At 45.0% G+C, this 24,900-nt stretch overlaps 1 protein-coding gene across 3 annotated transcripts in view; it reads left to right on the forward strand.

Annotated features, from left to right (window-relative positions):
* RBMS2 (RNA binding motif single stranded interacting protein 2) overlaps positions 1 to 24,900 on the forward strand; it is a 71,703-nt gene that overhangs the window by 41,150 nt on the left and 5,653 nt on the right. For all 3 annotated transcript variants that reach the window (XM_025401308.1, XM_025401309.1, XM_025401307.1), the window contains exons 2-9: positions 133 to 299; positions 6,700 to 6,758; positions 7,610 to 7,701; positions 9,439 to 9,596; positions 19,434 to 19,513; positions 19,649 to 19,758; positions 20,083 to 20,129; positions 20,312 to 20,405. In XM_025401308.1, the coding sequence (XP_025257093.1) occupies positions 133 to 299; positions 6,700 to 6,758; positions 7,610 to 7,701; positions 9,439 to 9,596; positions 19,434 to 19,513; positions 19,649 to 19,758; positions 20,083 to 20,129; positions 20,312 to 20,405 (807 nt within the window). The remainder of the gene's footprint in view (positions 1 to 132; positions 300 to 6,699; positions 6,759 to 7,609; positions 7,702 to 9,438; positions 9,597 to 19,433; positions 19,514 to 19,648; positions 19,759 to 20,082; positions 20,130 to 20,311; positions 20,406 to 24,900) is intronic.

A 24,900-nucleotide genomic window follows, 5' to 3' on the forward strand; every position in this document is an offset into this window, starting at 1 on the left:
GTGTGTCCAAGTGAGTGCACATTTGTGATTATATATAGTTTGGAATCATTTTTTCAAGAGGGCCAGGATCTTCCTCACTCTCCAACATGTAAATGTATAATCCTTCTACCTTTTCCTCATGTCTCCCTGCAGCCATATGTGTCATTGGCTCAGCAGATGGCACCACCTAGCCCAAGCAACAGTACACCTAACAGCAGTAGTGGAAGCAATGGAAATGACCAGCTGAGCAAAACCAACCTATACATCCGAGGATTGCAGCCAGGCACTACTGACCAAGATCTTGTCAAGCTGTGTCAGCCGTAAGTTGGAGTGCGTGTGGGTAGGCTTCCAGGGACAGTATAGATTTGGTTTTGAGACAGGGTCTCGTTATGTTGTCCAGGCTAGTCTTGAACTCCTGGGCTCAAGTGATCCTTCTGTCTCAGTAGCTGGGATTACGGATGCATGCCACCACTCCTGGCCTTGCCAGCTCACTTATCCTAAAAGGCAATGGCATTTTGTTTCTACTCCATAGACACATAGAAACAAAAGACACCTAGCATTTTGTTTCTACTCCAGAGACTCAGTAGCCTCTCTCTTAAAAAATTCTACCTGCTACTGGCTGGGTGTGGTGGCTCACGCCTGTAATCCCAGCACTTTGGGAGGCCAAGGCAGGCGGATCACGAGGTCAGGAGATCAAGACTATCCTGGCTAACACGGTGAAACCCTGTCTCTACTAAAAATACAAAAAAATTAGCCAGGCGTGGTGGTGGGCGCCTGTAGTCCCAGCTACTTAGGAGGCTGAGGCAGGAGAATGGTGTGAATCAAGGAGGCAGAGCTTGCTGTGTGCCGAGATCGTGCCACTGCACTCCGGCCTGGGCAATATAGTGAGATTCTATCTCAAAAAAAAAAAAAAAAAAATTCTAACTGCTACTGATATATATTATAAAGCTTTTATGTGTTTCTTTAAGGAAAGCCAGTGTGGGAAGGGCCTTTAAAGCCTAATATCTAGCTTTCTTTCCAGCACCTCCCCCAACCTGATGGTCTTAGTGGAAAGTTGCTGTCCTTACACCTTGAATAGAAAAGTTTAGTATCTCTATAGATGTTAATTAGAAGGCATGAGAGAGCTGGCAGTGGGGATGGAAGAAAGTGGGACTCGCCAATCAAATCATGCACTTCGGAGACTTTCTGCTGCTGGAGATATTCGTTGGGAATGGAGACCTCAAATTAGCAGATAAAGAAGGTGGAGATAGAAGCAACTGCTGTGCATCTACCCCGTGAAGACCCCTCAGAGTTCTTTTTAGTAGATTTGAATCATGGAATTGCCCAATTAGGAATGTTGGAAAAATGGCAAGAGTGCACAGATGTCCAGCTCAAAAAATAATAAACAATAAAAAATAAAGTCTGGTGTATATCTAAAACTGGTCCTTGGGCTGGGCATGGTGGTTCACACCTGTAATCCTAGCACCTTGGGAGACCAAGGCAGGAGGATTGCTTGAGCTCAGGAATTCAAAACCAGGCTGGACAACATAGTGAGACCTTGTCTCTATAAAAAATATAGTAAAAATATATATTTTAAAAAATTTTTAACTGGTCTGTTATCTCAGCTTACCTTGCTAGAAAGGTATGTAAGTGGAACTAAGGGGACTGTCTTGGACTAGTAATTTTTGAGAGGTGGGAATTGGCAGATATGTTGGTTTATGAGGGAGGGAAAGAGTATCATATCAATCTAGGTCCTTGATTTCTAAATTTTGTTTCTCATACTAAATATAATGTGCTACAGAAATTCTCTCACATCACAAGACAGAGAAGAATCTTTTTTTTTTTTTTAAGACTGAGTCTCAGCCTCCCAAGTAGCTGAGATTACAGGCGCACACCACCAGACCCGGCTAATTTTTGTGTTTTTTTTTTTTTTTTTTTTTGCTAGAGATGGGGTTTTACTGTGTTGTCCAGGCTGGTCTCAAACTCCTGACCTCAGGTGATCTGCCCACCTCAGCCTCCCAAAGTGCTGGGATTACAGGTGTGAGCCACCGCACCCTGCTCAGAGAAGAACCTTGATTAGACTTTACCATATATTCGTTCCTCAGTATCTGTGGGAGATTTGTTCCAGGACCTCCTCTGTCCCCCTGCATGGATACCAAAATTCACCGAGCTCATGTCCCTACCCATTTTTTTTGAGACAGGATCTTGTTCTGTCACCAAGGCTGGAGTGCAGCAGTGTAATCACAACTAACCATAGCCTCCAGGGCTCAAGCAATCCTCCCACCTCAGCCTCCTGAGTAGCTAGGACTACAGGTACACGCCACCATGCTTGGCTAATTTTTTGTATATTTTATAGAGATGAGATTTCATTGTGTTGCCCAGGCTGGTCTCAAACTCATGGACTCAATCATTCCTCCTGCCTTGGCCTCCCCAAAAGCTGGAATTACAGACATGGGCCACTGAGCCTGGCCTCAAGTCCCTTAGATAAAATGGTGTAGTGGCCAGGCACAATGGCTCACACCTGTAATTCCAACAGTTTGGGAGGCCAAGATGGGTGGATCACCTGAGGTCAGGAGTTTGAGACCAGCCTGGCCAACATGGTGAAATCCCGTCTCTACTAAAACTACAAAAATTAGCTGGGCGTGGTGGTGGGCACCTGTAGTCCCGGCTACTCAGGAGGCTGAGACAGGAGAATCGCTTGAACCCAGAAGGCAGAGGTTGCAGTAAGCCGAGATCACGCCACTACACTCCAGCCTGGGTGACAGAGCAAGACTTTGTCTCAAACATAATCAAAATAAAATAAAATTGTGTAGTATTTGCATGTAACCTTTGCACATGCTCCTATATACATTAAAATTATCTCCAGATTACATATGATACCTAATACAATACCAATGCCATATAAATAAATGTTATACTGTATTGTTTAGGGAATAATGACAAGAAAAAAGTCTGCACATGTTCAGTACAGATACAACCATCCTTTTTTTAAAAATATATTTTAACTGATTTTAGGTTAAGGGGTACATGTGCAGGTTTGGTCTATAGGTAAACTCGGGACTCAGGTATTTGGTGTATAGATTATTTCATCACCTGGGTACTAAGCATAGTACCCAACAGTTATTTTTTTAGTTTTTTTTCCCTGAACCTCTCATAGAAGAAAGGCCATTTTTTTTTCCTGTATATTTTCAATCCATGGCTGGTTCAATCCACAAGTGGGAAACCCACAGATACACAGTGATTTTTATTTTGCCATTCTGAACAATTGCCATATTTTTTGCTGAGTCTGAAGCATAAGTATAGTCAAGGACAGCATGTAGGATTGAAGTAAGGAGCCCAAAAGGGGACTGTGGAGAGGCAGGAGTGAGGCAGGGATGAAAGAGGTGCCACAGGAGTCCTGACGAGGAGACTGAGCAGAGCAGGTGGGTAGAGCCCTCGGTCTGCTGTGAGCAGGGAGTTAAGCCTTTCTAGGAAGGATGTTTCTCATGCGTAGAAGGACTTCCTGCCTTTGTCCCAGTTGTCTCTCCCTGGGTTGTAGAGGAAGTAAATATTGCTGGATCCTAAAGTCTGGTATGTGGGAAGGAGAGGCGTGGAGTCTAGGACTGGAACTCCTGGTTCTCAGAGGGGCTCCTTCAAGGAAGCAGCAGCAGTGACCCAGCTGTTGCCAGCTGCAGTGGAAATTCTGAGCTCAAAGTCTCAGCTGCTAGACCACAGCAAGCTCCACCCTGGGGCCTTCATAGGGATAGCAGCACTTGTGTCCTCCGCCCCACAGTCAGACTTTTCAAGAGTCCCTCCCCTTGCCTAAACTTGGGAATGAATCCAAGTATGTAGCCTGGAAGGGCTAGGGTAGCCACATCCATCCTCACCCTCCTTTTAATGTGTTCTGTTCCTAGCTTCCAGGGCATTGCGTGGCTTATTCTGTCTAATCCTTTGGATCACAGAAGTTCCACTGAAAAAGTCAGTGAGATGCTGCCAAGGAGTGAAAACAAATCAGTCATCATATGTTCTTTAGGGATGGAAGGAGAGATGGGAAAATTGCTTGTTTGGGGTATTGTTCTCAAATTCAGTCCCTGCCAACTATTTTCAGTTAGCTCTTGTACTTCTGACTTTGTTAGTGATTTCTGTTCTGTCTCTTTAATAGTTTCATCCTCCTGGAGTGGAATGTAGAGGCTTTTTTCTAGTGGAACACCTCTAATACAATCCCTGATCTGTGATACACTACTATTCAAGTTTTAGAAGTTCCATGTGACTCTGCTACCAAAGTATAATTTTCAAAAAGTTGAAAAAAACAACTGTCAGGCTAGGCACAGTGCCTCATACCTGTAATCCCAGCTCTTTGGGAAACTGAGGCAGGTGGATCACTTGAAGTCTGGAGTTTGAGACCAGCCTGACCAACATGGTGAAACCCTGTCTCTACTAAAAATACCAAATTAGCTGGGTGTGGTGGTGCATGCCTGTAATCCCAGCTACTTGAGAGGCTGAGGCAGGAGAATCACTTGAACCCGGGAGGCGGAGGTTGCAGTGAGCCGAGATCGTGCCACTGCACTCCAGCCTGGGGAACAAGCGCGAAACTCTGTTTCAAAAAATGAAAAGAAAACACAACTGTCATGCAAATATAAAATGAACAAGTGTCAAAGATTTTTATAACTCATTAATGAGGGAACCAACCAGCAGGATGGCAAAATGAGTTCAAAGAGCATTTGAGGAACTATAGGAAATGAAGAAAGAATGTTGGAATAAGATTGCTACACTAGATAAAAACTGGTTTATGTCCTATAGGATAGTAAAGCCACTAACCTTTGCAATTATTTTTTCTACTGTACAGAAATAATTTGCATTTTTACTGTACAAATATCTATAACTTGGCCAAGTGTGGTGGCTCACACCTGTAATCCCAGCACTTTGGGAGGCCAAGGCGGGTGGATCACCTGAGGTCAGGAGTTTGAGACCAGACTGGCCAATATGGCGAAACCTCGTCTCTACTAAAAATGTAAAAATTGGCTGGGTGTGGTGATGTGCACCTATAATCCCAGCTACTTGGGAGGCTGAGGCAGGAGAATCGCTTGAACCTGGGAGGCGGAGGGTGCAGTAAGCTGAGATCACGCCATTGCATTCCAGCCTGGGCAACAAGAGCAAAACTCTGTCTCAAAAAAAAAAGAAGGAGAAGGAGAAGGAGAAGGAGAGGAGGGAGAGGAATAAAGAAGAAGAAAGAAGAAGAAGAAAGGATATGCAGCCCTTTGGCCATATCACCAAAATTTAGACTTTTTTTGTTTATAAGATGATTTTCTTAGAGCTGGGCATGGTGGCTCTCAGCTGTAATCCCAGCACTTTTGGAGGCCAAAGCAGCAGGATTGCTTGAAGCCAGGAATTAAAGACCAGCCTGGGCAGCATAGTAAGATCCTATCTCTACAAATAATTTTTAAAATTAGCTGGACATTGTGGAGCACATCTTTGGTCCCAGCTATTCAGGAGGCTGAGGCAGGAGAATTGCTTGAGCCCAGGAGTTTGAGGCTGCAGTGAACCATGTTCACACCACTGCACTCCACCCTGGGCAACAGAGCCAGACCCTGACGCGCGCACACACACACACACACACACACACACACACACACACAATTTTTTTTAATATTACAGTTCCCACTCCCCTCCCTAACACTCTCAAATCTTGACAGTGAGAAATAGAAGTCTTAGACTAAGGCAAAGAAAGGTATTATAGTTGAGGTTCCTTGAGTATAATAATAATAGCAATTAAAATTTTTAAGTGCTTACCATGTGGTAGACATTAATGATTTGTGTTTATTCATTTCACATTCCTAACAATCCTATCTCCATTTTACAGATGATGAGGCTGAGACACCAAAAGGTTAAATGACTTGTTCAAGATCACACATAACTAAAATGTGGCAGAACCAGCATTTGAACCAAAGCAATTTGGCTCAGGTTGACCTTCAGTTAAAGGGGTCAGTGGAGGGGTGATGGGAATAGGGTATCAGAGAAGAAAAATGTCTATAGTTTTTTTCATAGGATCAGTGGTGTTTTCCAAAAGAAAATAAGTAATAGCAAGGATTCTTTTTAGTCCTCAGGGAATTCCAGCCCGAGCTCTGCCTCTACACACTCTTTTGTGTGGACATTGCCAAGCTTCTTTCCTCAAAAGACAGTCATCTCTTTCCAACTAGTGTGTGAGTCTTAGCTGGGAAAGAAGAGAGAAATGTGTTGGTATTATAAGGACTACAGTTACCTTATTTCTTTTAGGTACCTTTGGGGAGGATGAGTTTATATTAAGTGTGGCATTTTTAACCCATTTCTTTCTTTTCTTTTTTTGAGATGGAGTCTCGCTCTGTCATCCAGGCTGGAATGCAGTGATGCCATCTTGGCTCACCGTAACTTCCACCTCCCAGGTTCAAGCAATTCTCCTGCCTCAGCCTCCCAAGTAGCTGGGACTACTGGCGTGATGCCCAGCTAATTTTTGTATTTTTAGTAGAGGTGACGCTTCATGATGTTGGGCCAGGCTGGCCTCAAACTCCTGACCTCAAGTGATCCTCCAGCCTCAGCCTCCCAAAATTCTGGGATTACAGGTGTGAGCTACTGCACCCGGCTCCCATTTCTTTTTTATTTTTATTAAGGCTTGAGTAGGAAAAGTTGGACCATGGAAAGGGCATGGATTTGTCGAGATGTCTGAATCTCTGTCCTATTCTTAGTCTCTGCCCCCAGATTATTACTTTGCATTTTCCTCTCCCTTAGATATGGCAAGATTGTTTCCACTAAGGCCATACTGGACAAGACCACAAACAAATGCAAAGGTGAGAGAACAACTGTCCTTGGTGATGGAGAGCACCAGTAAGTGAGGTCATCCCTCGCCACTGCCCTTTACTGCTGAGATTCCTGAGTCTACAGTGTCAGCAAGGAGTCCCTGAAATTTTTAGGCTTAAAAGATTAGGAGATATTTAGATTATTTGGTGACCAGATAGCTAGAGCTGAAAATGCTGTTTAGGGCCCCAAGGCCAGAAGACTGTACAAAACGCCTTTGAGTCTACTGAGCTTATTTTGGACTTTGTATTTCCCTAGATGAGGTGGTAGAAGTGGGTGAGATTTCCTTCTGCTTAGCAAAGCCATGTAAATGCCTGTTTTTGGGAGTGTTTTGGTGGGTGTTATTTTCTGAGGGTGAGTAGTTTTATTGGGGTTTGAGCAGTTCTAGATAGAGCTGGAAGAGTGGAAAGAAGAGAAAGGCCTATAGGTTGGGGTGGTGAGGGACTTCTTCCAGCAGGTGGCTGGTGGTCTGCCCTGGAGAGGCCGCATTCCCCACATGCCTAGCATTTCTGGGGTATATCAAGAAAAGAGAGGAGCGAATTCTTTTAGAGGTATAGGGGGGCTTTGGGTTATTAGAAGATCCTAGCTCCTGAAACCTCAGATTCCTTAAGGGGGAGGGAGAAAGGCAGGGACACCAGAGTAGCTCATTGCCTTGGCATTCTTAGCCACAAACTAGATCACATCTCAGGGTTTGAGGAGCATGTAGATAACTACCTGAAACCTCTCAGTAGCCTCCCATTTCTGTTCCATGGATCATAACCCTTCCTCTGTCTCCTGAAAAGCCTGGACCTCCCTATGTTCCTTACACCTCCCACTTCCTAGTGATGCTGTTTCTCTGTTCCAGGCTATGGCTTTGTAGATTTTGACAGCCCTTCAGCAGCACAGAAAGCTGTAACAGCACTGAAGGCCAGTGGTGTACAGGCACAGATGGCAAAGGTAAGGGTACTACCCCATGTCTGTTCCTCCAAGGAGTTTGTGGTTAGCACCAAAGTTCCAGTTCTAAGGGTTCCAGAGGGCTTCAGAACCATGAAATTGAGTGGGCAAGGGCTATCCACAGTGCTTTCTAGACAGTCCATGAGCACCCCTGGCTGCTGGAGGAAGATGTATTCAAAGTCTGTGGCAGGTAGCTCTATCAGCTCTGTTCCTGTCACCAAGTTATTGGCAGCAAGAAAGGTAAGGTGGCCTCTTCCAGTACTCCTGCTGCTTCCCTATTTTCCCTGTATTATTCACCCTGGCCCCACTTCCCTACCAGACAGCTTGTGGTGGTTTTACAGCATTCTCTAAACAAGTCAGTTGTGCAACTCAGAATTTCAGAACAATGCTTTCCACCTCCCAATGTTGTTCCCCATAGGGGCTGGGTAGTGGGCTGGGGAGGCAGGAGGGAAGCCACATCAAGGGAGGAAACAGTCCCTTCTCTTCAGATCTGTCTGAAACTGTTGTCTTCACCTAGACTACTAGAAATCTAGAAGCTTTTCTCTCACTTCTTCTATTAGGTGGGATTGTCCCCTTGCCTTTCTATTTAATTTTATTTATTTATTTATTTACTTACTTACTTATTTTGAGACAGAGTCTCCCTCTGTTGCCCAGGCTGGAGTGCGGTGGCGCAATCTCGGCTCACTGCAAGCTCCGCCTCCCGGGTTCATACCATTCTCCTGCCTCAGCCTCCCAAGTAGCTGGAATTACAGGCACCCGCCACCACGCCTGGCTAATTTTTTGTATTTTTAGTAGATACAGGGTTTCACCGTGTTAGCCAGGATGGTCTAGATCTCCTGACCTTGTGATCCACCCACCTCGGCCTCCCAAAGTGCTGGAATTACAGGCATGAGCCACCACGCCTGGTCATCCCTTTGCCTTTCTGAAGCTGTTATGAGTATTATACATAAAGCTTGTGAGGCAGGCCTGCTAGACACCTTTTCTGTAAAGGTTAAAGAAAAAGAAAACAAAAGGAAAAAGCAGAAGAGGATTAAGGTTGCTGGTGACCACCACTGTTCAGGGCAGTGTGACTGCTTAAATTCTTAAAAATACAACTATTGGATGATATTGCCATTTTGCACATTCTGTTCCCTGGAAGGGCTCTCCTACCTCTTCTTCCAGGAGGAAAACCCTCTGGCAAAAGCTCAAAGGTTTAGGAGCCTTCAGGGTCCTAGGAGACTGTAGCTTTCAGGGCTCCATGGTGACCCAGTGAACTCCACATCTGGCTCTTTCCCTGTTCCCTTCTCCCCTCTTCCTGCTCTTCCTCCATCAGGGAGTGAACAGGCATTCCTACTTAGAGGATTCTGCGTGGCCTGGCCGGAAGAGAAGTGGGGAGGGGCTGCTCAAACAAGCCAGCCAAGGAGCAAGGCAGTCTGAGGGAATCCAGCCTCGGGCACCGCACCGGCTGCTGGGGAGAGCGGGAATGCTGCTCTGCCTGTTTCTAAAAGAGACAGCCAAACACCATTTATGACTTGTATGATGGGCTTGTATAGTACTAGAAATATTAAATCTGTGCTTTTCCCTCTTGGAACTCAATATACAACCCGTGGCAGTGGGACTGGGTGTTAACAAATAGAATAATCTCTGTTTATGTGGGACCGTTCCTATAGTCTCTTTTCTGAAATGTCATTTGTGAGGCGGGCTGAGGGCGGGAGAGGGATAAGAGATGTGAGCTTCATTTTCTCATTGTTATTTCCATAGCAACAGGAACAGGACCCCACAAATTTATACATCTCAAACCTCCCACTGTCAATGGATGAGCAGGAACTGGAGGGGATGCTGAAGCCCTTTGGCCAGGTTATCTCCACCCGTATCCTTCGAGATACCAGTGGGACCAGCAGAGGTGTTGGCTTTGCAAGGTGAGGATGGCAGGAGTGGGGAAATGATGAGGTTAATAACAAATGTCACTTAGGGGTCACCAGAAAACAAAATCTGTGCCTTTCCCACACAAGGTCAAAATACTATACTATTATTAAAAAATACTTGATGGTAAGTCAAAAGTTCATTTTAGGCCAGACGGTGGCTTACACCTATAATCCCAGCACTTTGGGAGGCCAAGGTAGTCACATCACCTGAGGTCAGGAGTTTGAGACCAGCCTGGCCAACATGATGAAACCCCGTCTCTACTAAAAAATACAAAAATTAGCTGGACGTGGTGGCGCATGCCTGTAATCCCAGCTACTTGGGACGCTGAGGCAGGAGAATTGCTTGAACCTAGGAGGCGGAGGTTGCAGTGAGCTGAGATCGTGCCACTGCACTCCAGCCTGGGCAACAGAGTGAGACTCTGTCTCTAAAAAAAAAAAAAAAAAAAGTTCATTTTATTATAGGTTACAATACTCAAAAACCCATTAGCCCCTACCTAAAAAATTTTTTTAATAAAGATGGGGTCTTGCTGTGTTGCCCAGGCTGCTCTTGAACATCTGGGCTCCAGTGATCCTCCTGCCTCAGCCACATAAGCAGTTGGGATTACAAGCATGAGCCACCACACTGGCTGAGCTCCCTACTACTTCCTACTACGCTAGGCTTTGTTCCTTTAATCCAGACCCAAACAGAGTAAAAAATTCTGTATATTCTTGTAGTTTACTATTTCTCATCTTGTCTCATTTAATCTTTACAACAGCCCTATGAGATAAATATTCTCCATCTTACGGATGAGGAAAGTGAACTCTTTAGTATGAATTGATTTGCCCAGGGTCTTACAGGAGTGGGTGTTAGAGCAGAGCCCTGATCCTTCTGGCTTTGAGATCAGTAGGATGAAGTTGATCTTCCTTTTCAGATCTCTATTCTAGAACAATTCTGCATCTGTGATATCAGAGCTTTGTGAGCCTTGGTTCACTCTCTGAGGTGGAGATTGATTCAGATGAGGAAATTTCCCAAAGTCTTCCCTATACCTGCAGTTTTCCCGGGTGCCCTTCTTTGGGCTCTGGTATCTGCCCTCACTGTCGCAGGGCATCAGCCTGCCTTAGCCCACTTAAGAAATGTCTCTGCTTTTATTTATTTTAAGATTTTATTTGAAAGGAGATTCTTTTGACTTTTTTTTTTTTTTAAGTTTCAAAATGACTGGACTAAGTGAGCTAAGCACCCCTTTTAGATTTATAATATCTTGTCTGGTCCACAAACACCCCCTTACTCTGAGTGTTTCAGACCTTGGGAACAAGAAATAGTTTCTCTTGGCCGGGTGTGGTGGCTCATGCCTGTAATCCCAGCACTTTGGGAGGCTGAGGCGGGCGGATCACCTGAGGTCAGGAGTTTGAGATCAGCCTGGCCAACCTGGTGAAACCCTGTCTCTACTAAAAATACAAAAATTAACTGGGTGTGGTGGCAGGCTCCTGTAATCCTAGCTACTAGGGAGGCTGAGGCAGGCTAATCACTTGAACCCGGTAGGCGGAGGTTACAGTAAGCTGAGATCGCACCATTGCCCTCCAGCCTGGGCGACAAAGCCAGACCCCGTCTCAAAAAAAAAGAAGAAAAGAAATAGTTCCTCTTCCCCAGCTGACTCAATCTTAGTAGCACCACCTGCTGGCAATCCCGGGTATAACTAAAGGAGAGTTCCTTGGCTTGGGACCATCGAACTTACTTTGCTTCCATACTCCCTTAAAGCAGAGGTTCTCAACCTTTCTCAGTTTGTGGCACCCTTAGTTATTTAATACTTTTTCACCCTAGACCAAAATAAATACCTAACAGTTCAATTTATTAAGTAACTGAATGGTCCACACAATTTTTTTTTTTTTTTTTTTTTTAAACGGAGTCTTGCTCTGTCGCCTGGGCTGGAGTGCGATGGCACAATCTCGGCTCACTGCAACCTCCGCCTCCCGGGTTCAAGTGATTCTCCTGCCTCAGCCTCCTGAGTAGTTGAGATTACAGGCGCCTGCCACCATGCGCAGCTAATTTTTGTATTTGTAGTAAAGATGGGATTCACCAGGTTGTCCAGGCTGGTCTCGAACTGCTGACCTCAGGTTATCCACCCACCTTGGCCTCCCAAAGTGCTGGGATTACAGGTATGAGCCACCACGCCCAGCCAGTCCACACAACTTTAAAAAAAAAATTTCCTGACAGCAATAACTTCATGGTCCACACAGCTTAAGAAGTGTTTATGCTTTAACAACTTTGTAGCTGTTTGAAAAAATAATACACAAATATTGAAAGAGAGAATGTCTTTATTTCATTCTAACTATCCTTACTAATGGAATATGTGCCTGTTGGAATTGCACAACTTATCAAAATTTTGTATCAGAATGGACACCTACACACTCATTTCCTGTTACATATTGGTTTTCTTATGGTATTTGCTTTTGTCATAGCAACTATTTAAACCCAGCTTTGTGAAAATATGATGTTATCTATCAAAAGGATTGTAGGGGGAACTAATGTTGAAACAGTAAACAATTTTGAGCTAGTAGTGTACACATTCTCCAACAGATATTGCTATTTTTCTTCAAAGAGTTAAAATAACCTTCATTGTGCCCCTCTGAGTTCACCACAGCCACCCACAGTGCCTGAGAGCACAGTTTAGGAACCGTGGTTTTAGAGACTTTTGAAAAACTATGAAATCTCTTGTATATTTCTATGTTAATGTCTACAAGTTTTCTTCATATGTTCAGATTCATGCAAAGTATGATTTCCAGCAAATTATAAATATTGGCATTTAAAATAAAACTGTTACCTCATTTAAAAATGTATTCAAATGAGATCTAAATACATAGCAATCTGATACACAAATCATTCATTTAAAAAATACCTGACTTTAGGCCGGGCGCGGTGGCTCACGCTTGTAATCCCAGCACTTTGGGAGGCCGAGGCAGATGGATCACCTGAGGTCGGGAGTTCAAGACCAGCCTGACCAACATGGAGAAAACCCGTCTCTACTAAAAATACAAAATTAGCCGGGGTGGTGGCACATGCCTGTAATCCCAGCTACTCGGGAGGCTGAGGCAGGAGAATTGCTTGAACCCAGGAGGCGGAGGTTGCGGTGAGCCGAGATCGTGCCATTGCACTCCAGCCTGGGCAAAAAGAGTGAAACTCTGTCTCAAAAAAAACAAAAACAAAAACAAAAAACCTGACTTTGTCCAGATGCAGTGGCTCACTCACGCCTGTAACCCCAGCACTTTGGGAGGCCGAGCCGGGCGGATCATGAGGTCAGGACATCAAGAGCATCCTGGCTAATACGGTGAAACCCCGTCTCTACTAAAAATACAAAAAAATTAGCCGGGCATGGTGGCGGGCGCCTGTAGTCCCAGCTTACTCAGGAGGTTGATGCTGGAGAATGGTGTGAACCTGGGAGGCGCAGCTTGCAGTGAGCTGAAATCGTGCCACTGCACTCCAGCCTGGGCAACATGCACTTCAGCCTAGCTGACAGAGTGAGACTCGTCTCAGAAAAACAAACAAACAAACAAAAAAAAACAACAACCGGACTTTGGGAGGCTGAGGCGGGCAGATTGCTTGAGCTCAGGAGTTCAAGACCAGCCTGGGCAACATGTGAAACCCCATCTCTATAAAAATAAAACAAACAAAAAAATTAGCCGAGCATGGTGGCACATGCCTGTAGTCCCAGCTACCTGGGAGGCTAAGATGGGAGGATCACCTGAGCCCAGGAGGTCAAAACTGCAGTCAACTATGATCACACCACTGCACTCTGGCCTGGGTTACAGAGTGAGAGATCCTGTCTCAATAAATCAATACAGGAGCATGGGTAGGGCTGGAGGCAGATGGGGTGGGCCTTGCCCTGGGGATGGAGCTATGGGCCCATAGGACCCCCAGCCACTTCCTAGTCCCCCTTACCCCTACACCCCCCCCAAAAAAAAACAAAAAACAAAGTGCTATTTTTTTTTTTTTTAATACAGTACTCTCGGCTGGGTGTGGTGGCTCATGCCTGTAATCCTAACACTTTGGGAAGCTGAGGCGGGCGGATCACCTGAGGTCGGGAGTTCTAGACCAGTCTGACCAACGTGGAAAAACCCCGTCTCTACTAAAAATACAAAATTAGCTGGGCATGGTGGCGCATGCCTGTAATCCCAGCTACTCAGGAGGCTGAGGCAGGAGAATCACTTGAACCTGGGAGGCGGAGGTTACGGTGAGCTGAGATCGCGCCATTGCACTCCAGCTTGGGCGACAAGAGCAAAACTCCATCTCAAAAAAAAAAAAAATGGAGTGGTCCCCCCTTATTTATGGTTTTACTTTCTATGGTTTCAGTTACCCACAGTCAACTGAAAATATTAAATGGAAAATTCCGGAAATAAACAATTAAAATGTTTTAAAATCGTATGCCATTCTGAGTAGCATGATTAAACTTCAGGCTGGGCTCAGTGGTTCACGCCTGTAATCCCAACACTTTGGGAGGCTGAGGCGAGCAGATCACTTGACATCAGGGGGTCAAGACCAGCCTGGTCAACATGGTAAAACCCCATCTCTATTAAAAATACAAAAATTAGCCAGGCGTGGTGGTGTGCACCTGTAGTCCCAGCTACTCAGGAGGCTGAGGCAGTAGAATTGCTTGAACCTGAGAGGCAGAGGTTGCAGTGAGCCGAGATCGCACCACTGTACTCTAACTTGGGTGACACGGTGAGATTCTGTCCCAAAAACATAAATAAATAAAAAATTTCATGTTGTCCGCTCCATCCCACCCTTTGTCCAAAGTATTCACACTGCAAATGCTACCCGCCCATTAGTCACTTAGTAGTCATCATGGCTATCAGATGAAAAAGCATAGTATATCTAGGGTTTGGTACTATCCATGGTTTCAGGCATCCACTAGGGGCCTTGGAATGTACCTCCTGAGGATAAGGGGGGACTACTATAGTCATAAATCTCATATCATTCTTATAATATTCATTTTTTCTTCTTGATCTTGTGTTTCTATTCCATTTCTCTATAGAATTTAGTTTCTATGCCATTTCTTTATAGAATTGTATTCTAGTGTAAAATATTTTTATAATTAAAGCCTTTATGGATCATCTTGTCACACTTCTCTGCCACAAAAATATATATATAAATTAAAAATTTTGGCCAGGCGTGGTGGCTCATGCCTGTGTAATCCCAGCACTTTGGGAGGCTGAGGTGGGCAGATCACTTGAGGTCAGGAGTTTGAGACCAGCCTGGCCAAAATGGTGAAACCTCATCTCTACTAAAAATATAAAAATTAGCTGGGTGTGTTGGTGGGCACCTGTAATTCCAGCTACTCAGGAGGCTGAGGGGAGAGAGTCACTTGAACCTGGGAGATGGAGGTTGCAGTGAGCTGAGATCACGCCACTGCACTCCAGCCTGGATGACAGAGTGAGATTCCAAAAAAAAAAAAAAAATTATCTTTACAATGATGAGCTCACAATTGCCCGAACAACATAAATATCTTAAAATGTTCATACAATGCCAGGGGCAGTGGCTCAAGCCTGTAATCCCAGCACTTTGGGAGGCCGAGGTGGGTGGATCACCTGAGGTCAGGAGTTCAAGACCAGCCTGGTCAACATGGCGAAACCCCATCTCTACTAAAAATACAAAAATTAGCTGGGCATGGTGGCGGGCGCCTGTAATCCCAGCTACTCAGGAGGTTGAGGCAAGAGAATCATTTGAACCCGGGAGGCGGAGGTTGCAGTGAGCCGAGATTGCACCACTGCACTCCAACCTAGACAACAAGAGCAAAACTCCGTCTCAAAATAAATAAATTAATTAATTAAATAAAATGTTCGCCGGGCGCGGTGGCTCACGCTTGTAATCCCAGCACTTTGGGAGGCCGAGGCAGGTGGATCACCTGAGGTCGGGAGTTCAAGACCAGCCTGACCAACATGGAGAAAACCCGTCTCTACTAAAAATACAAAATTAGCCGGGGTGGTGGCACATGCCTGTAATCCCAGCTACTCGGGAGGCTGAGGCAGGAGAATTGCTTGAACCCAGGAGGCGGAGGTTGCGGTGAGCCGAGATCGCGCCATTGCACTCCAGCCTGGGCAAAAAGAGCAAAACTCTGTCTCAAAAAAAAAAGATAAAAAAAATAAAATAAAATAAAATAAAATGTTCATACAAAATTATTATTATTATTGAGACAGGGTCTCACTTGGTTGTGCAGGCTAGAGTGCAGTGGTACGATCCTGGCTCATCATAGTCTTGACCTTCTGGGCTCAAGTGATCCTCACACCTCCACTTCCTAAGTATCTGGAACTATAGGCCCCTACCACCATGCCCAGCTAAGTTTTTTGGTGGGGTATGGTGAGGGCAGCAAATTTTTTATTTTATTTATTTATTTATTTTTTGAGATGGAGTTTCGTTCTGTCGCCCAGGCTGGAGTGCAGTGGTGCAATTTTGGCTCACAGCAACCTCTGCCTCCCAGGTTCAAGCAATTTTCCTGCCTCAACCTCCCAAGTAGCTGGGACTACTGGCACATGCTGCCACGCCCAGCTAATTTTTTGTAGTTTAGTAGAGACTGGGTTTTACTGTGTTGCCCAGGCTGGTCTCAAACTCCTGAGCTGAGCTCAGGCAATCCGCCCGCCTCGGCCTCCCAAAGTGCTAGGATTACAGGTGTGAGCCACTGCACTCAGCCTAATTTCTTAGTTTTTTTGTAGAGATGGGGGTCTCACTGTTTTGCCCAGGCTGGTCTTGAACGCCTGTGCTCAAGCAGTCCTCCCACCTCAGCCTCCCAAAGTGCTGGGATTTAAACATGAGCCACTGTGCCTGGCCTTTTTTTTTTTTGAGACGGCATCTCGCTCTGTTGCCGAGGCTGGAGTACAATGGTGCAATCTCAGCTCACTGTAACCTCCGCCTCCCGGGTTCAGGCGATTCTTGTGCCTCAGCCTCCCAAGTAGCTGGGATTACAGGTGCATGCCACCACGCCCAGCTAATTTTTGTATTTTTAGTAGAGATGAGTTTCACCAGGTTGGCCAGGCTGGTCTTGAACTCCTGGCCTCAAGTGATCCACCCACCTTGGCCTCCCAAAGTGCTGGGATTACAGAGGTGAGCCACCATGCCTGGCCAAATTATTTTATAGAAGTAAATTTTATTGCAAATGCAGAAGCATCTATGACATGGATAGGTTTTGTTTTGTTTAGATTTTTCTAATTAGGTCAGGTAAGCATAAATTAATATTGTTTATTACTATAACAAGGGAGAGTTTAATGCCAGTTCTGTTCCTGCTTTTTGTTTTCATGCTGAGAAAACTTGTTCTCATAAGTAAGTAGATGGGAATGGAAATAATTTTATTAAAACAGGAATTTAAAAAATTTCTTCTGGTCAGGCATGGTGTCTTGTGCCTGTAATCCCAGCACTTCGGGAGGCCAATGCAGGCGGATCACTTGAGGCCAGGAGTTTGAGACCAGCCTGGACAACATGGTGAAACCCTATCTCTACTAAAAGTACAGAAATTAGCCAGGCATGGTGGCACATGCCTGTAATCCCAGCTACTCAGGCGCTGAGGTAGGAGAATCGCTTGAACCTGGGAGGAGGAGGTTGCAGTGAGCCGAGATTGCACCATTGCACTCCAGCCTGAGCGACAGAGCGAGACTCCATCTAAAAAAACAAACAAAAAATTCTTCTGAATTATATGCCAAGAACCAAGGTGTTCTGTCATCAAAATTGATTTTTTATGTGTGAATTGACAACTTGCTAAAGTCCCCCAACTTTGTCGTTTCTAAAGAATTGGAAACCATTTGAGAGGAGCTATTGTAAGAGGGGACTTCAGCCTTGATCATTAGCCATCAGGAGCTCTCCCTCAGGAAGATCAGATTTAACAGTTTTTGAGAAAGTTGAGATTCTGAAATGCTCCACGGCCTGCTTACCCTTTGGAAAGACTGTAAGGAGTAGAAGTACCCAACAGAACACCACAGCTCTACGATACCTAATGTGTGGTTTTCTCTAAAAGGCTCAATTTGAGGACTTTTAAAAATATCTTCTTTTGGCCGGGCGCGGTGGCTCACGCCTGTAATCCCAGCACTTTGGGAGGCCGAGGTGGGCGGATCACGAGGTCAGGAGATTGAGACCATTCTGGCTAACACGGTGAAACCCCGTCTCTACTAAAAATACAAAAAAGTTAGCCGGGTGTGGTGATGGACACCTGTGATCCCAGTTACTCAGGAGGCTGAGGCAGGAGAATGGCATGAACCTGGGAGGCCGAGCTTGCAGTGAGCTGAGATTGCACCACTGCACTCCAGCCTGGGCGACAGAGCGAGACTCCATCTCAAAAAAAAAAAAAAAAAAAAAAAAACTTTTATAGGAATGGTTCATATTTCTGGGGGTCACTGGCACAGAAAATGTGAGTCTTTCTTTAAATATGGAAATAGGTTAAATATACTGAGTTACTTTAAATATGGAAATAGGTGAAAATACTGTTCCTTGTTCTATATAGTCCCTTATAATTTTTAGAACACATTTATATACATTATCTCCTTTGATCTACACAGCACCATGTGGTAGGGTAGATGGATGTTATCTCTAAAGCACAAAGAAGGAGTGGATCGGGGGCGGGGGTTTGTTTTGTTTTGTTTTTTGTTGTGGTTTTTGAGACAGAGTCTTGCTCTGTCACCCAGGCTGGAGTGGAGTGGCGTGATCTCAACTTACTGCAGCCTCTGCCTCCCGGGGTCAAGCAATTCTTCTGCCTCAACCTCCCGAGTAGCTGAGACTACTGGCACGCACCACCATGCTCAGCTAATTTTTTTTTTGTTGTTTTTAGTAGAGACGGAGTTTCACCATGTAGGCCAGGATGGTCTTGATCCCCTGGCCTCGTGATCCGCCCTCCTTGGCCTTCCAAAGTGCTAGGATTACAGGTGTGAGCCACCGTGCCTGGCCTTTTTTTTTTTTTGACATAGATTCTCGCCCTATTGCCCAGGCTGGAGTGCAGTGGCGCAATCTTGGCTCACTGCAACCTCCGCCTCCCAGGTTCAAGCGATTCTCTCACCTCTGCCTCCCGAGTAGCTAGGATTACAGGCACGTGCCACCACTCCAGGCTAATTTTTGTATTTTTAGTAGAGACAGGGTTTCTCCATGTTGTCCAGGCTGGTCTCAAACTCCTGACCTCAAGCGATCTGCCTCGGTCTCCCAAAGTGCTGGGATTACAGGCGTGAGCCACCACATGCGGCCAATCAGAGGCTTTTTGTGAGTGTCCTCACTCACAGAGCTCTGGGTGGCGAACTGGTGCTGGAATCTCAGTCTTCTGATTCCTTATTCCTCTTTCTTCAACAAGAAACTAACTCAGTAGATTCCAGCATTCCTTTTTCTATCACTATGGGCCATGAACTCTTTCTTATTGCTTTTTCCTTCCACAGATTCATGAAATCTTAATGATATCATCAATAGCTAATTAGACCTTGACCTTAATTACAACAAGAAGCAAAAAATAAATATTGGCAAATTGTTAGCTTGTACAATTTTATCAAATTAAAGGAACAATTTTCATTCAGAATTTTCTAATAAAAAATAATGGTAACGGCCTCTATTTCTTGTATTCTTATGTATATGGCAGACACAAGAGAGGGCCCATGTTAATAGTCTGAAGACTGTCATTGCTGTGAGGATCCCATACAGGGACCAGTTGAGAGAACCTTCATTACAAGCTGGGGTTACCTCGTCAAGAACCTTGAATTTGTGTGGCACTCTGTGTTTCTGTAGTCATAACATTTGGAGCAATTGTGGGGCTGGGAACTTAGAGCTTTGCTTTCTCTTTCAATGTGTGGAGGGCACAGATCCTGGAGAAGCTAGAGCCTAACCCCTCTTATGCTCCTTAGGATGGAGTCCACAGAGAAGTGTGAAGCCATCATCACCCACTTTAATGGAAAATATATTAAGACACCCCCTGGAGTACCAGGTGAGGCATCTGGGGCTCAGGCTGAGAGGGCCACAGGTTGTTACTTCCAGTGAAGATTCTGGAGCAGCTTTGCATGAGTGTGCCTGGGCCACATGAGGTGGGACTCAGCTGCCCATTTCCCTTCTCTCTTGGCAGCCCCATCTGATCCCTTGCTTTGCAAATTTGCTGATGGCGGGCCAAAGAAACGACAGAACCAAGGAAAATTTGTGCAAAATGGACGGGCTTGGCCAAGGAATGGAGACATGGTAAGAGGACCTCTGAGGAGACAGGAGTACTGACGACATTAAAGTGGAATGGAAATGATCATGGCATGATTTCTGTGAGCTTAGGTGGAAAGCTTGAGAGCTACAGTATGTAATTGAGAGATGCTGGCTGTTAACATACTGCCAGTATGTTCTCAAGTGGGGCTTTGTGGCCTGCAGAAACAGAAAAACTCTGAAACAGCTGTAGTGGGACTTGTCCAGGCTTTAATTTGTTAAACTAAAACATTCCCAGCCTTGGACATTCTGGACCGGCTCCTGTTCTCACCCAAGGGCTCACAATGTGAACACTGTGTTCTTTCTTTATAGGGCGGCATGGCCTTGACCTATGACCCCACAACAGCTCTTCAGAATGGGTAAGGTTGTTTTATATAATCAAGTCACCTGAAAATGATAATGGCCTGTGTCCAGACACTCAAATGTTTCATCTTAATTCTCTCTATTTGGAAGTCAAGGGAATGTTGGCTGTGCCTATCCGTTGGGGCCCTTCCCTTGTGGTTTCCTGTGACTCAGTACTGATTGAGGTTCCTTCCCACAGGTTTTACCCAGCCCCTTATAACATCACCCCCAACAGGATGCTTGCTCAGTCTGCACTCTCCCCATACCTTTCCTCTCCTGTGTCTTCGTATCAGGTATGTTCATGCCTGAAAAAGGGTGTGGTGGTTTTCCCTACTGTTGTGCTTTAAGTGAAGTAATATAAGGCTAGGAACTACTTGTTTTTTCTTTTAATCCTATTACACACAATTTTACGTAACAGCGTAAAAGATGATCTGTGTGTGTGGTCATATATATGGTATATAGTTTTAATGGTGTCCTCTTACTCCCCCTCCACCACCTCCACAAGTAAACTCATGTTAATGTCCTACTGTGTAGCATTTGTCATATTTTTTCATATGATGATACACACATGTGAAGCATTTGGGGAGTTGTTTATTTTACAAAACTTGAACCATATTAAATATATTTTTACATTCACTCATCTCACTTAACAGTATCCTACAGCAGTGATTCTCAAAAGTATGGTCCCTGAACCAGCAGCATCAGTATCATCTGAGAATTTTTAGAAACAGAAATTTTGGACTCCCCTCCAAATCTACTGAATTACAAACTCTGAGGATGGGGCCCAGTGATCTGGGTTTTTGTTTGTTTGTTTGTTTGTTTTCAGATGGCATCTAGTTCTGTTGCCCAGGCTGGAATGCAGTGACGCCATCTTGGCTCACTGCAACCTCCGCCTCCTGGGTTCAGGCGATTCTCCTTGTCTTAGCCTCTGGAGTAACTGGGATTACAGGCATGCGCCACCATGCCCAGCTAATTTTTGTTCTTTTTAGTAGAGATGGGGTTTCACCATGTTGGCCGGGCTGGTCTCAAACTCCTGACCTCTGGTGATCCGCCCTCCTCAGCCTCCCAAAGTGCTGCACCATGCCCAGCCGTGATCTGGGTTTTAACAAGCCCTCCAGGTGATCCTGTTGCAGCTAATGCTGAGATCCTCTGCTCTAATTTTATCTTTTTTAATGGTTGCATTATATTTCATGCTGCAGATATGCCAGAATTCTTTAGCTATACCAAATAGGGGCATTCACTTAGATTTGTTTTTTTGCTGCTATCAATAATGCTCCACTAAACACCCTTGTGCTATATTTTTACATATGCGTGCTTCTATTTCTGGGGGCTAGAGTCCCAGGAGTTGGATTGCTAGGTTGAATGCTGTATGGATTTTCAGTTTTATAGATGTTGCCAGATTGCTTTCCACAAAGGCTGTGTCACCTCACATTTCCACCAACCCTGTATGAAAGTACCCGTTTCCCTTCAGGCATTGGTGCTACTGCTCTTTTAAAATTGTTCCTGTCTTGCTGGGCGCAGTGGCTCACACCTGTAATCCCAGCACTTTGGGAGGCTGAGGCAGGTGGATCACCTGAGGTCAGGAGTTCGAGACCAGCCTGGCCAACATGGTGAAACCTAGTCTCTACTAAAAACACAGAAATTAGCTGGGCATGGTGGCGGGCACCTGTAATCCCAGCTACTCGGGAGGCTGAGGCTGGAGAATCACTTGAACCCGGTAGGCGGAAGTTGCAGTGAGCCAAGATCGTGCCACTGCACTCCAGCCTGGGCGACAAGAGTGAAACTCTGTCTCAAAAAAAAAAAAAAAATTGTTCCTGTCTTGATGAATGTAAAGTACATTGTTATTTTAATTTGCATGTCCCTTACTAGAGGTGAATTTAATCATTTCATTTGTCATAGTTGGATTTGCTTCTGTCTGATTGCTATTAATATGCTTCGCCCATGTTTCTATTTGGTTATTTGTTCTTTTCTCAGCAGCTTATAAAAACTCTATATAAGTATTAATCTTCTAAATGTTATCTTTGTTACAAATTTGTTTTCCAATTTTATTTTTTGGCTGTTGACTTTGTGGTCCTCAAACTTTAGTGATGTATCAGAATCACGTGGAAAACTCATTGAAACCTGGGTTGGTGGGCATCACACCCAGAGTTTCTGGTTCAGTAAGATGGGTGGAAGGCAAGAATTTGCATGTCCAACAAGTTCCCAGGTGATGCTGCTGCTACTGCTGCTGGTCCAGGGACCATACTGTGGGAATCACTAGTTTTTGTCATATAAAAGTTTAAAATTCGGCCAGGTATGGTGGCTCATGCCTGAAATCCCAGCAGTTTGGGAGGCAGAGGCAGGCGGATCACTTGAGCTCAGGAGTTCGAGACCAGCCTGGGCAACATGGCAAAACCCCCATCTCTACAAAAAATATGAAAATTAGCCAGGCATGGTGGTGCGTGCCTATAATCCCAGCAACTCAAGAGGCTGAGGTGGGAGAATTGCTTGAGCCTGGAGATTGAGGTTTCAGTGAGCTGTGATCGTGCCGGTGTACTCCATCCTGTGCAACAGAGTAAGATCATGTCTCAAAAAAAAAAAAAAAAAAAGTTTAAAATTTGTATATAGTTAAATTTGTCTTTTTCTTTTATAAATAATTTTTGAGACCGGGCACGGTGGCTCACGCCTGTGATCCCAGCACTTTGGGAGGCCGAGGCAGGTGGATCACAAGGTCAGGAGATCAAGACCATCCTGGCTAACACGGTGAAACCCTGTCTCTGCTAAAAATACAAAAAATTAGCCGGGCGTGGTGGCGGGCGCCTGTAGTCCCAGCTGCTGGAGAGGCTGAGGCAGGAGAATGGCGTGAACCCGGGAGACCATCCTGGCTAACATGGTGAAACCCCATCTCTACTAAAAATACAAAACATTAGCCGGGTGTGGTGGTGGGCACCTGTAGTCTCAGCTGCTGGGGAGGCTGAGGCAGGAGAATGGTGTGAACCCAGGAGGCGGAGCTTGCAGTGAGCTGAGATCGTGCCACATGCACTCCAGCCTTGGAGACAGAGCCAGACTCCATCTCAAAAAAATAAATAAATAACTTTTGAATTTCTTGTCTTTTTTTTTTTTTTTTTTTGAGACGGAGTTTCACTCTTGTTGCCCAGGCTGGAGTACAATGGCCCAATCTCAGCTTACTGCAACCTCCGCCTCCCGGGTTCAAGCGATTCTCCTGCCTCAGCCTCCCAAGTAGCTGGGATTACAGACATATGCCACCATGCCCGGCTAATTTTGTATTTTTAGTAGAGACGGGGTTTCTCCATGTTGATCAGGCTGGTCTCAAACTCCCGACTTCAGGTGATTCACCCACCTCGGCCTCCCAAAGTGCTGGGATTACAGGGGTGAGCCACTGCGCCCGGCAAATTTCTTGTCTTAATTTTAAAAAGTATTCTCTGTCTCTATACTGTGTATCTGGTCTCAAAGATTTTATGTTTTACATTTACGTTTAAATGTGTAATCAGGAATTTATCTTTGTGTATGGCATAAGATAGGAGTCTGTTTTCTTTCAGAGTGTTAACCAGTTGGCCTAGCACCAAATTATTAAATAATCTAACTTACTGGATTATTTCAAATCCAGTTTGAATTGAAATGTCCTTGCAACCCATAATATACCTTCTGTGTCTATAGATTTGCCTATTCTGGATATAGTAGTCAAAGCTCAGAAAATTGTATGATTGTGAGATTACACATAAGTAAAATCACACAATTTTTTTTTGTGTCTGGGTTCTTTCACTTAGTATGTTTTCAAGATGTATCCATGTTGTAGCATTTATCAGTACTTCATTCTTTTTATGGCTGAATAATATTCCATTATATGGCTATACCACATTTTGTCCATCCAGTTATCAATTGGTCATCATTTGAGTTGTTTCCTTTTGGCTACTATGAATAATACTGCTATAAACATTGATATACAAGTTTTTGTGTGGACATATGTTTTCATTTCACTTGGGTATATACCTAGTAGTGGAATTGATGGGCTATATAGTAACCCTGTATTTAACTTTTTGAGGAACTGCCAAAGCATTTTCCAGAGTAGCTGCACCATTTTACATTCCCACCAGCGGCAGTGTAAAACACTTGTTATTCTGTCCTTATAATTGTAGCCATGCTGGCCTGGCACTGTGGCTCACACCTGTAATCCCAGCACTGTGGGAGGCCGAGGTGGGCAGGTCACTTGAGCTGAGGGGTTCAAGACCAGCCTGGGCAACATGGTGAAACCCCGTCTCTACAAAAAATACAAAAAATAACCAGGTGTGGGCTGGGTGCAGTGGCTCACCCCTGTAATCCCAGCGCTTTGGGAGGCCGAGGCGAGCGTCTCACGAGGTCAGGAGATCGAGACCATCCTGGTTAACATGGTGAAACCCTGTCTCTACTGAAAATACAAAAACAAAATTAGCCAGGCATGGTGGCAGGCACCTGTAGCCCCAGCTACTCAGGAGGCTGAGGCGGGAGAATGGTGTGAACCCAGGAGGCGGAGCTTGCAGTGAGCCAAGATCCTGCCACTGCACTCCAGCCTGGGTGACAGAGCAAGACCCTGTCTCAAAAGTAGCCAGGTGTGGTGATGCACACCTGTAGTCCCGCTGCTGCACTCCAGCCTGGGCAACAGAGCAAGACCCTATCTCAAAAAATAGAAATAATAATTGTAGCCATCCTAATAGGTATGAAGTGGTATCCCATTGTGGTTGTGATTTGCACTTGAGCCTCTTTCATGTACTCATTGGCTATTTGTATATCTTCTTAGAGAGATATCTTTCC

Source organism: Theropithecus gelada, chromosome 11 (genome assembly GCF_003255815.1).
Source record: "Theropithecus gelada isolate Dixy chromosome 11, Tgel_1.0, whole genome shotgun sequence".
NCBI classification, from domain to species: Eukaryota; Metazoa; Chordata; class Mammalia; order Primates; family Cercopithecidae; genus Theropithecus; species Theropithecus gelada.